The 13,309-nt window shown below is 37.8% G+C and overlaps 2 protein-coding genes across 2 annotated transcripts; one reads left to right on the top strand and one right to left on the bottom strand.

Moving 5' to 3' along the window:
* Positions 1-30: 30 nt before the first annotated feature.
* On the top strand, positions 31-1,724 carry Dad1 (dolichyl-diphosphooligosaccharide--protein glycosyltransferase subunit). The gene is made up of 2 exons (XM_022791260.2): positions 31-485; positions 1,351-1,724. Exons 1-2 carry the CDS (start codon positions 254-256, stop codon positions 1,479-1,481), a joined length of 363 nt encoding a protein of 120 aa, XP_022646995.1. The 5' UTR covers positions 31-253; the 3' UTR covers positions 1,482-1,724.
* A 3,386-nt stretch (positions 1,725-5,110) lies between these two features.
* l(2)k09913 (transmembrane protein 53-like lethal (2) k09913) lies at positions 5,111-13,225 on the bottom strand. The gene is made up of 8 exons (XM_022789735.2): positions 13,087-13,225; positions 11,735-12,233; positions 9,611-9,728; positions 8,549-8,807; positions 8,227-8,445; positions 7,651-7,772; positions 6,289-6,424; positions 5,111-6,108 (listed from the first exon to the last, which is right to left on the bottom strand). The coding sequence occupies exons 2-8, from the start codon at positions 11,877-11,879 to the stop codon at positions 6,058-6,060; spliced, it is 1,050 nt and encodes a 349-aa protein (XP_022645470.1). The 5' UTR covers positions 11,880-12,233; positions 13,087-13,225; the 3' UTR covers positions 5,111-6,057.
* Positions 13,226-13,309: the final 84 nt, after the last annotated feature.

Here is a 13,309-nt window from a genome sequence, read left to right as displayed (position 1 = left end):
GTCAGTATAGTAATGCTAAGCCAAAACAGCCGACTAGTAATGTTCTGTTGCTCATGTTAGCTATTGACAAACTGTTCAACCGATTAGCTAGTAGGGTTCGTTGCGCGGTAGATGGTGTGGCATAGTTTTCGCATCCTTACGACTTCCTGTGAGTTCTAACAGAGAGTGATATCGTCGGTGTATTTGTAAGATCGTTGTAATAAGTGACGTTCCATTACGAGCGAGCTAATAACGTTCAACGACAAACCGCAAAATGACACAGGGTGGAGCAGCTAAGAGCACAAACCTTATCGAGGTTTTGGGCCGTTTCTTCAATGAGTATAAGACGAGCACGTCGCGTCGACTCAAACTCATTGACGCCTATCTTTGCTACGTGTTCCTGACCGGCGTCGTGCAGTTCGCCTACTGCTGCCTGGTTGGCACGTTCCCGTTCAACTCATTCCTGTCCGGCTTCATCAGCTGTGTTGCCTCATTTGTGCTCGGAGGTACGTACCAAAAAAAATATATGTATATATATACATATATAAGAACTGAAAAATTCTAAAGGAACTGTCTCATAAATACATTTTTTTGTGTTACACAATAATATGTAGGTGCAGTATTGTGTTAGTGAATGATGCGCCTAGAAACAGATATCTTTATCGTCTTTAGAGGCAATGGGAGCATGATGCTTAAAATGTGTTATTTTGACAAGAGAGAATACAATGTGAGGATAACCAGGGCCGCGAAAATAAGTCACAAAAATGTTTAAGTAATTGAATTTTTTTTGTTTCGATTGTTTTACTTTTGTATAGCATTGTATAACATTTTATTGTAGCTTTTATTTGTTTGTTTTAATTATTATAATTGAATTGATCTTTATAGCAAATTTTATACTTTGTAAGTTTGTTTGTTTAAATCTAACCAATGCCATAAGTCGCATACTTTTTTGCTAAAATATTTCACAAGTGGCATTGGTAACGGAACATACTTTACTTTAGCCTATTTGCATCCTAGCCTACGCAAAAAATTATTTTTTTCAAACCTTTATTCGAAACTTATGAACGGTTAGCAGATAGATGTTACATTTAATACATGTGTAAATATGTATCCAGCGTATTTTATCGACTTTATTTAAAAAATACGCTGCTGCATACTGCGTTTAAGATCGATATCTTCGAAAGGTCGATACATTTTCTAACTAAAACTCAACATAATAAGATATATATCTCAAAAATAATTCAGGAAATAATTATATTAATAAGATCGATCACACACATGAGTATGGCCGAGTTAATTTTTCTTCTTTCTAAATACGTTATAGTTTTCGTAATAAGTTTCGAATGTCAAGGATCGTCTTTTTGTTTTCAGTGTGTCTTCGGCTGCAGTCGAACCCAGCAAACAAGAATGAGTTTTTAGGTCTATCGACACAACGCGCGTTTGGCGATTTTATTTTTGCCCACGTTGTCCTGCATCTAGTCGTCATGAACTTCATTGGTTAAGTAACCAACCAAATGTTTGATCCTGTGGACTATCCTCTTTTCTACGATTTTTCACTGAAATACACCATGATCTGCTGGGGGATTACTGAGTAGCATTTTTCAGCATCTCCCATATTTTCTTATCTTCACGTAATCCCAAAGTGTAATTATAAAAATAATTGTACATGAACATGAATGGTATGCTATAGATATATTAATAAAGTGAAAAAGGAAGCTATGAATAGAAAGCAACGTGAAAGAAAAGCATGTCAGTTTTCTTTTTAATAGTTATATTACTTACTGGTGTTCTTTGAGTTTTAATCGCCTGCGACGGCCGTGGAAGCTTGTGAGACATCGGTTTTTGAAAAAGGACTAGGCTCTAGGTTGTCATTACTTTATTTTGCGATAGACAGTATAGTACTTATTTCGACTATAACCCCAAGTATATACTAGTCTATGTCAACGCATGAAGCGCCTATTGAGAGCTTAGTGCTACCTGTAAAAACAATTTCATCTTTCACCATTACAAGAAACCAGCTTTTAAGTTTTATACGCACACTGGTAAGTTGCTCCTATGGCGCGAAGATAAGTATTGTGAATGGAGAGTTTGGATTCATAGTAATAATTGGCAAAACACAGTCAGCCGTTTTTCGCATTGACGTTGCGAACTATGAGAATCAGAAACGAGGCACGAGAACATAATTTCTCGTCAAGATTTAAACGCGCGTATAAATATTAGATTTTCTCAGATTAGACGAAAATCTGGCATCTTCATCATTCGATAGATCTTTTCGCTTTAAATAACTACTACTCTCACACGTTTTTTTTTAAATTCAGTTAATCTTAGAGTATTTTTAGTATTTTAGCTGGTGTTTGCCCATAAAAAGGCACACTCACCGTAAAATTTCGACCAAAACTGCGTTTGACAAATCTTCTCAGACGCAAGCAATTGCAATACGCATTAAAAATGTTTACCTGTGTTACATATTTTAAATTAATAATTTAGTAAAAAATGTCAGTTTACCCTGTGGAACCATCAGCACGCTGATTAAAAAAAGGTATGTATATTTTGGGTATTTTCGAGCCCTGTTGATAATTTATATGAAATCTTTACTACTTGCAATATGAATAATGGTAAATAAGTTCATCATAAAAAAAATATTCCCTTCAGCGGGAAAAGCAGCTACAGCAGAATTTTCACGGTAAATAGTTTTCAGATAATTATTTCTTTCAAGTTACCAAAAAAGCCTCCATTTTTTCAAAAATGTACACTGAACAAATGTAAAATGTATTAAACTTATTGGCAATCATAACTACCGTAGTCTCAACTACATTCATATTATATTTTTTAATAATAACATCTTTATTATTACTACAATACTTGTGTGTTGGGAAACCTATAACAATTTATATATTTTATAAAAATGTTATCATTGGTGGACCATTTATCTCGACTTGGAATATTGTATACTTGGCCAGAAGTGGTCTTCTAGATACATGTGTTGAATAATAATAACTATGATGAGAACATCTTGCTGTTGCTCTATTCAGTGATGAAGTCGCTCGGCTCTATATAGGTCAGCCCTTCAGAACTTCTGGAGTTGTCGGTTTGAGCCATAAGAGTTACACTTAAGTGATACTTAGTTTTCTTAAATCATGAGGTCATGTCTATTTCACAGCCACTTTATAGCACTCCACAAAAGTTTTAGAGAAAAGAGAGAAAAAAGCAGACTAAAAATAATAAGTTCCTGTTAATGATATGTTGTCAAAGATTACAACAGTGCATCACCAATTTCGCGCATGTACAAGTGCCAACTAAAAACGAAACACGAAGAAAATCTTAAATTCAATTAAGTTTTTTACGAACTACAAAACGGAAGCAAATTATTCCTTTTCGGGAGCTGCCAAAAGGTCGTTGTAGTTTCACGTGTCTATCAAACTGGCTTGTCTATCTTTTGAGATTATCAAAAAAAAGCACGTTTATGTTTCGTTCGTAAGACTTCACTCATATCCGACAGTTACGCGAGTCAACTCAAGTTAAGCAACTCTAGTAGCGTTTGAAGTAAGGCTTAAGAGGATATGTTTAATGTGTTTTACTACATAAACATGTTCTAGATACAAGCGCCCTATAGAAAGATTATTTACTATAGGAAAATGCCATTGAGTGTGAAAATCGGTCTACTTAAAAGATATGACTTTCACATGGGCGTTGTTGAAGGGTGTTTTCAAAAAGGTATAAATATATCCTGCTAGAGGGCTAAGGTTGTGAATATGATAGTAGTAGGAAGGTCAAGCACAGACCTTCTTGACCTTCTTTATTATCATATTATTATTGTTGGTTCTTTATTTTGCTATTGAAGTTTGTACAAGACTTCACATCGAGTTTTTCTCCTCTCATCTTTTTTACAGATATCAATATTTTTTTATTATTAGAATTTTCTAATTTTGCATTATTTTATTATTGTATGGATTGGGCTAGTATCAATCGTCTTTCTAGACCCAATTTGCCTAGAACTTATGATTACAACACACCATTCAAGATTAAATACCTTTGGGTTTCATACGGAAACCAGGAACGTTGCTCTTTTGTCATGATTATAGGAATTTCTACACGAGCGCTTCTCTCGATCACGAGCGCTTCATTGCTAATATGATCCCTTAAGCCAAATTTTTCTTATATTAAAATAGTGGTTCTAGATTTGTGGCCACCATGCCTGTTTTGGTACCAATTACGTAGAAATCTTCCTGCCTACTCCACACAATCATAATATTTTTTGCAGGAATAAACAAAATAATAAAAAAAATGAACATTATAGGCTTCATCCCTGAAGAATTTTATACTATACGTCTCAACTAACTGAATTAAATATTATTAATCCACTGCTTCATTTGATTTTATATTTAGGCATAATCTTAAAGGAATCTATTTGGTGACACCCACAATCCTCTTACTCTATTTAGATAATCTGCTTATCTAAAAAGCCATAGGCCTTACAAAAGTGGGAATAATATTAGCCCTATTTGCGTTAAGAAAGAATTGTATGCAACAATTTTAATTTACAGTTACTGCACAAATGGCTAGCTATGGGACAACCGAAAAATAACGCAAATTAACGTCAATATAAGCACAGGTTTAGTGCGTAGTACACCAATATTGTCAAAAACTCAGAAATACCATATACGCTAGAAGAAACTATCCATCGGTAATGTTGATACAACGGGAGTAAATAGATTTCGCTTTTCTAAATGGAAAGCGTGAAGCGCAACGAAAGCAACGGAGCCACAGGTCTTGATAAGGATCTTATCGATTTAGAATCTGACGAGCATCGCTTTGACAGGACAAGGTTCACTAATATTTGTTACCTAGATGCGAGCTCATCAACGAAATTGCGAAGCCAACAATGTAGCCGGTATCGCCAAAAATTAGAAAGCAAAAAGTTTACGTTCAGTTTGCGATACGTTATTATCCTTACCATTTGATAAAAATACTCCTAAAAGGTTTGAAAAAACTTGGTTGCATGCTGGGGGTTAGCGATCAGAAACAGTACTTAACGACACATTAGGGCGTACAACTTAAAAGACAAGACCCGATGACTTACGACTCACTTATTTAGAAGGTGGACACTCGGGGCCAAATAATTAGGTGATCATTATTTTCATATATTGCCACTAGCGATCATTTTTATTTCGTTACATTTTGTATTTAAATGTGTTGCACCTCTGCTACACATTTTACATATGTTGCGTTCTGTTCCCTCCATCGAGTAATTAGTTCACTCGTATTAACTATATAGGTTTTACAAATTTGCAGGTTATACAAATGCATTGTTCGTGCTCTTCTCTAGGGTTTTCTCGTTTTATGCCTAAAAAGCGCTAGACGCCCTGTTCTGTCTAGGTTCCAATAGACACGTCTGTTGTCGTCGTTTAACAAGATATATTGTATACAGTCACTGGCGTCTGTTTATAGGTAAACCTCGTACACTTTGGACCCTCCAACTATATACCAACACAGATTAAATCCTTATCAATATATATATATATATATATATATGTATGCGAATGCTACTCATTTGTTTGGTTGATGTGATTTTCTTTGTTCCACGTAGTATTTTTTTCCAGTGCTTTGTCTCTGTTTTGTGTAGGAAAATACATATGTTGCATTGGGCATGTTTGCTATGAATTTTCGAAATGGGTATGGCTAACTGGTGCGTGTGCCCGACGACTGGGCCCATCCATCTGTATGTCCATTTGCAGACAATTACACGAGCGTAACGCACAATTACTTGTCACTTATTATATCCATATATCTACATTCTCATACATATATAAGCGTTAGTCATTTATTTCTTATGTCGTGAAAATTGTAGTATTAATAATAATAATGATAGTGTAATATTAAATTTATATATTTGACCTTACTTTCAAACTATGGTTGTTACATAAATCCATGTGTTGAGTGAACTGCTTTTCCGAAAACGCCGCCCCGTAGCCTGAGTCTCCTTTCACATGGATACTAATTAACTTCGAGATGGGACTTCACTTTCAGGCCTTCGGCGCATTTTAGGGCGATGCTTCGAAAGGAACTTTGCCTCCTAATTTATGGCCGCATGCAATTAACTTGATTTTGTGCCGGGTGGATTGTCCGTGCCTGTACAGGGCCGTAAGTCTGCGCTGATTATGCAGTTTATACAGAATTATTTGCGTTTGTACGAAATATATTTGATCTTGAAACGGAGAAGGAGAACTGGGTAAGGCTTACAGTGAATTGCGGATATACGGTTTAACTCATCATATTTATCTAGAACAAAATCTGAACCTTCTACAGAACCTTATTCGCCTGAACCGACGTCTGCAGTGCACGGCCTTGTTGTCGGGCAATAATGTCGGCTTTAACGTAATCCCCCGACCACTCACCTCGGCCAGGCATCGTTTTGTTCATCAATGAGACAAGTTCGTCGGTGTACCTGAAATTAGCATGAAGAACGTCACGAAACGACGTCATAAATAAGCTCTCATCTTGAATATCTTGAATCGGAATTTTCGATAGTGTTATTATATATATGTTGATTATGTGTATTCCGGCTTCTAATGATAACTTGTATTTTGGAATATACGTCAGCGACTCTAATAGAAAATAAGCATCGAACTTATTGAGTGAACCTCAGAGAAAATATAGATCATAAAAACCCTATGTCATCACTCTAATAGCTCTTTTAGTCTTAGCCGTTTGATGCTGGCATAGCGAATAGACGTGGAGAAAAATAGCACTTGCAGCGGTTAAAAATGGCAAAACTTTAGATTGTGCATACCGTCATAATGTAAAAACGACATATATTTAGTTCTTTTTTATTTACGGGCAGCTTTCAAAAAGATTAACACCCAACCGGGTAGTATGGGACATCCCCTAACATTAAAAACGCGTATGCCTCGACCTTCAGTGGTTGAGGGGACAAAACTTCCGAACTACTTCCGCGTTGTCTTGAGACACCTAACTGAGCTCGATCGGTTCGCATCAGCACCAATCGAAATCATAATGCCAACCATGTTATTATTTTTAGTGCCAGTTCGTCAACGTTGGCCTCTTCCTCTCTCTAAAAAGCATCTTCACAATATCATCCCTTGCTAACTCCGCGGCTAGGCAGCAATCTTGCACTTGCTGACGCAATCTGAACGCTACGGTAATATTCCTTATTGGTGAAAATTATTTTTAGCACTATCTTGTCACTGCGGAGGCAAATGACACGTGTCTCGTAATAGGCTATGAGTTCTTCCAACTTTTATAAAGCCAACGGTAAGATACCTACCTGCACGCGACAACTTCAGCTTACAAGAGCTCAATAAAGCTAACGTGCCTTGAGAAAAACGAGCGACATACATATTAACGAAGTCATTCAGTCACCTCACCCTCGTAGATAAGTGGTATGAATACGTGATCAGTTCGGTTTTGATTGATGCATGCACTCACGAATCACATCATTGCATCGTCACTTTTTTAAAATTTGGAATAGACGCTATAATCCACGAATGACTTTTAAGTACATTGATTGTCATAAGTCGAAGAACTATAGTTGGTTGCGCATTCACTAGGAATAATAGAACATGACGGTCAAATTGGAACCTGACCGTATTTTTGAAAGCAATCGGCATTAGGCATATTAGTAGGAATAGGAGTTTAAATCAGAATAGATACCTGTCAGGATGTTTTCCGAGGTGCTGGACGTGTTTCGTGTCGCTAAAGGTGACCAGTTTCATGTCGACGCCAAGTGATTGCCAGACTTCTACAACTTCGCGGTCGATACGCGGGTTACTCACCTATAACCACAGAAAAAAAAAATACATATATATATATACAAAGAAGAACGAATTTTACATTCTGGCTTACCCTAGCGTTCAGAGGCATGCAGATTGTCCACGAAAAATCAGTTGTATTTACGTTGTCTCCGGCTAAAATAAATACTATGTTACAGACAGATGCTAACTTTAATAAATAATGTATTTCCCTATAGAAAAAAGTATATGACTAAGGGAGAAGCCACGCAAATACGTGGAATCTCCAACAAAAACTAAGGAATTTCTAAGCAAACCCTTCGGCGTTCCACATTAAGTTAGATACTTTTGATCTTTTTTAATTTGTTCTGTCCCACAAGAGGACTAGAAATGCTTCTGCAAGGTCGAAATTTTCAACTACGCGATAGTATAACATAGCTTTTTGCACCTGTAAAAATTATGTTAAGAGGGAATTTCGTTTGAGATTATTTCGACTTGCCTGATCGATCATGGAGTTGAAGTAGAGTCCAGGCACAAGGATCGGCTTCGTGCGGAAGGTATCCGATGAATTACGATAATGACGAGTAGCCCAAGGATACGCCAAAGTAAGATAGGCATACATACTCGCAGTTCCGATAAACCGGAGCGCCTTATTCCGTGTTAGGGCGCCCGGAATGCCGTATGCCATGCCTTTGAGTGAAACGCAGCTATCGTACACCTACAAGCAGTTGGAATTATTTGAATTTAACTACTATTGAGAATCGTACTTACTATTCCGATAATGGTAATAATAATAATAATGTAAGCAAAAACAAACCTACCTGTGCCTTTAAGATTTGCTCGACTCGCTCATACTTCTTGGGTTCCCTGTGTATTTTCAGCAGACATTCACCCCATTGATAACCGCCCATGCTGAATGCATGCAGCATCATGTTCTGATAACAACGGTTTTTCTCGGCGAGAAGGAAATCGAGCACTTCTTGAGCGATTTCTTGTGAGCCCTTTGGCGCTGCTGGCCTTATGAGCGCACGTGGGTGCGTCTGGACCCATAGTACGTCGAAGCCGTTGTCCAGATAGAATCTTTCGTAAGAGAGAAAAAAATCTTATCTCTCAGCACCTGTGCACCGTTGTGCTCGTGGTCATTTCATTCGTGAGACGGAAAGCAAGAATAGAAACGGGTAAAGGCTTACGAATTTCAGGAAATTTTTTTCTATGTAAATAATGATATTTTTTCAGGCCTAGAATTGTTTCTTACCTGTAACAATAAGTTGTTGCAAGGAAAACAACTTTACGAGCGTTTGTGTCTCCGCAAGTTAATACTAACCATGCCAAACAGGCACTTGAATGCGGTGAATTCGATCACTAAGAATAGTTCACACAATGAAAGAGAAGCTTGTGGGTGTCGCGTATTCTTTCTGTCTGATAGTAGACTTTGGAGCTAAATCCAAGTTAGAGACTTTCGGACGCAATGCATTTTACGGTGGCTCAGAATGCTTCAGTAAATAAAACATAGCAAAACGATAATAGTCCGACTCTTAGTTTGGGAAATATCTAAGAGTTCATAATCGTCCGAGACTAAATAATTGTAAGAGAATTGTTCTAAATTCACTGGAACGACTGCAAATTGTTTTTTTTTTTTTAATTAAAACATCGCCCAACATTTTAACATCGTCATCAACGAATATGTTCTGCTTAAGGATGTACTGACATACTATACTGTAGCTAGCACAGTTAATACTATTTACGCCCGTCTGGGGTGGCAGCGAAAACCACGGCTCCCTATGTCCCTAATTTACGAACACAGATAAATGATTTGATATATCGTTGTAGTGTAGACATTTGGACAAGCAGGCAACGGGCTTAATCGAAAACGTCCAATTCACCTGAAGTAGTCCTCGAGATGGGCCCGTTTAGCGGCCAGCCAAACGAGTAACAGGGCTAGACGGGGATTGTCGCTTTTCTGAGCGCGCAACAGCTCCATGCTTTCGCTTAACTTTTCGCCTGGAAAATTTAAGGTTGAGGGCGTATCTGTAAGATATTAATTCCTGCTAATAGCTATCAGGTAATCATCTTTCTATGTCGAGAGGCCATTGATCAGTGCCGTTGGAATAAATGACATAGAAATGGAATAATTTTTAGAGCTACTCAATTAAACCTAGAAATGAGTTATACTCAGCAAAGCTAAATCCATTTACTCGCATGAATTACAAATGATTCTCGCGAATGTGCTTCTATTACATATCGCTGATACTATAAGCAAAGTCAAACTAATCAAAAAGGTACACTATTTTTACTAATTATATAATCGACACGGTGTCTTGGACGTTCAAACGTTGTAAGAGATTAGGGACCGCTGTTTCGAATTCAGCTAGCATTAAATAAAAGTTTTGCCATTAGAACAGTTTTCTTTTCAAAAACGTTTGCATATATTAAATCGTGGTACCCTAAATTCAGGTCATTAACACCTCAAAAACGTCTCGAATTCCTAGCTTAATTTCCAGCTTTTATATGTTTGTATTTCTGTACGACGTAACACTCACATACAAATGCATTCCCTATGTTTCGAGTTTCACGCCCTGTATCGACGTAATGAAGTTTATCTATGTCAAGTAAGTTCGAACCTAGACTATGACATGTCCCTATAGTTAGCAGGCAAAAACGTTACCCAGTTAGCTGTCACGGGGACAAACCCATTAGTGCAATTAGCTGGCGCCATCGGCGTTAAATGAGTTTATCGTGGAAAGCATCCTATGAAATTCATCCTGTACCACCTTCATTATGGTTATGAGATATAAAACGTTGAGTTGCGGTGGTAATATCCTATCCTTGGTATCTAGAGCCTGTTTCCCCGGCAACGCTTCATAGGCATACGTCGTCCTCTTCTCTCTTTAAACGGATTTGAAGGGTTTGTACCTGATATAATGTTCTACATAACGTCAACGTAACCCAAGATTTTATTTGATTTTTCTATGATTGTACCAACTGATTTGACAGTGGTTCAGCGCAGCTCGACCGTAAAGCAAAAGAACTAATAGCATAAATACCAATGGTGACGTTGCTGTCGTAAATGTCGTAATAATAGTCCCATTGTATCGACAGTGTTTTTGAAAATGAGGCTTGATTGGTGAGTGCAATCGACTAACTGTGCAAAAATCAACATGAGGAAATATGTGAGGATAAAATTAATTAATCAATGTATGCGGAAAAGTACTAGTATTGTCGCTCGTTTGTGTTTTGTTGTCTCTTCCTTTGCTATTATAATTTTAGACATATAGAATACTATAAACTGGAAGCTTAATTTACAGAGGAGCTGTTATCATAAAATTGGATGTTCCATGACTGGCTGATATGATGTACTAAAATTCAAAACGTCTCTGTCCAGCATCTGTGTCTGAATGAATTGTTTATAATCTTGAATGACTCCAATTTGTTTGTTTAACGATCTTGCACGATCAGCGTACTTTATTCTTTTATGAAATCTATTAAATGCGACAAATTCCTAATGTTATACTAGTTATGTTAACTGTTATTTAACACTGTGTCCGAGAGCTTCACGCAGCCCTGCTAGGCATATCAGAAGGTTATCGATTTATCTCAAAAATAAACTTCATCTTTGACTAAAAGTTCTGATCTTATTATTGTCCTAGTGATAGTGAAAACGATCGAATATATAATTAGGTTGTTACATACTTACATAGGAGTATATTATTCGGCTGGCACCTTGCGTTGTCAATCGAAATATCCTTGAATACTATATTTCATTCGTATCGATTACAGTTACAACGCGAAGCTCTCTGAGTTTCAATTAGTACTTCTGTGTCAAGAGCGATAATGTATCTAATTTTTTTTTCTTTTGCAGTTAATCAAAGTCGCAAGCAGCGCATCTCTGTCACACTTCTTTTTTAATGGCCAGCTTGTTAGAGCATTATGCTTTCGTGCGGCATGCGGAATCGACAACAATAATTATGATAATAATCAAGATAATCTTTAATCACTTATATACCAACCTGTGAGCAGGGGTCGTTCTCGTTGGTTATTACTGAGGGCCCTTTTCTGCAGCTGATGAAGCACGGCTACCTGAGCGCCGTGGTTTGAAGCTGTCATCTTCAGCATGGCAACTTGGCCGGAGGCCAACTTCATCACCAAAACCATATTCTTATTGGCGTTGTTATGTAATATATTGAGATTTAGAATAATTGATGCCTTCCTCAAATCACTCCACACGTTTTTTGCCCCTCGTTATTGCTCTCACAGCAAATATTCCGGCCGGAAATTTTGGTGCGTAAGACACTGGCTGTATTCTCCGAAGCAACAAGCGCGTATACGTTAGTGGTTCCTAAATTTTTCTTCTTATACGAATAAGTAAGCTAAACACGTTTCCAACGCTGCAGCTTTTGGCGTAGTTTGGCTTTCTTTCTGATCCTGGTCGTAAGACGGCACAGCAGTTACGTACTGCTTCTGGGACAAACGATTCCAAATCGATACACTATACCGTGACGCGTTTAACTGCAATGACATTATTCAAGGTGCTTAGATATCGTGATAATAACGCCAGATTCTATTAGGTCTGCTTGCCTATTGGCCAGTGGTCTGTCTATGGTTTTTCCTACTGTCAGCAATTGGTTTCTTGCTCTGCATGAGGCACAACAAAGACAAACTCGAGGTCAGTTCCTGATGGGTGTTAGCTTTTTAAATAGATCGCCATTGCTGCCCTTTGACCATCTTGTTCAGCTAGACTCATTAGCTATTAGGTCGGGATTGATAGCTAAATAGCGCAAGGTAGAGTTAAACATCGCTTTGAAATCCCGACAACTTTCTTGCTCTTATCGATTCCGATTTATATATATATATATATATATGTATAAACAAATCACAAACTTTTACACTGCGAAGTCAATCATTTTAGCACTATTCCCTATAAACTGTTGCCAACTAACTGAACTCGAGCTACGAATTGAATCCGTAGATCGTTGGTATGAGGAAACAGTGTATTTGCAAATACGTATAATCGATTCCAGTGTCATCCGAGCCCTACAATTCGTTGCAAAATATATTGATCGCTGTCTTGCAAGCCTACGCTCGTTGCAAAGGTGCCTCCAACGACAGATGGTCAACAAAACCAAGCAAGACGGGCTGACGAAAACTGTCCAGCAACGACAAACATGTGGGGTGAGGGGTTGTCCAAAAGGAAACTAGTTCGGACGAATAGTTGCACCAACCCCTATCGGCTAGCAGGTTTGTGCTCACAGCGTTAATTGATTCGATCGTTAATGCTGTTGTTGTTGGTACCTCTGTTGCTCGAAAAACGAGCATTTACATTAACAACATGGCTAAAAACAATAAAAGCAGTTAAAAATACCTTGAACGAACTGTTGGTCGCAGCACAGGACGCCTGCTTTCTACTGTTCGTCTTTGTTGCACAGTTACATATTATAGAAACAGCATAAAAACTGAGAGAGCCGATACGACGGCATCCTTCTTTCCTGCGACTGCTGCCGATGTTGCGGTTGTTTTTACTTATTTTCCTGAAGGCAGAAGCGCTGCGAACGCTCCAGCCAGCAATAAAGTCAAGCGACAAGTCT

The sequence above is a fragment of the Varroa destructor genome, unplaced genomic scaffold, assembly GCF_002443255.2.
Source record: "Varroa destructor unplaced genomic scaffold, Vdes_3.0 BEIS01000002.1, whole genome shotgun sequence".
NCBI lineage: Eukaryota > Metazoa > Arthropoda > Arachnida > Mesostigmata > Varroidae > Varroa > Varroa destructor.
Note: the sequence above shows the minus strand (reverse complement) of the source record. Positions and strands in the feature narration are given on the sequence as shown.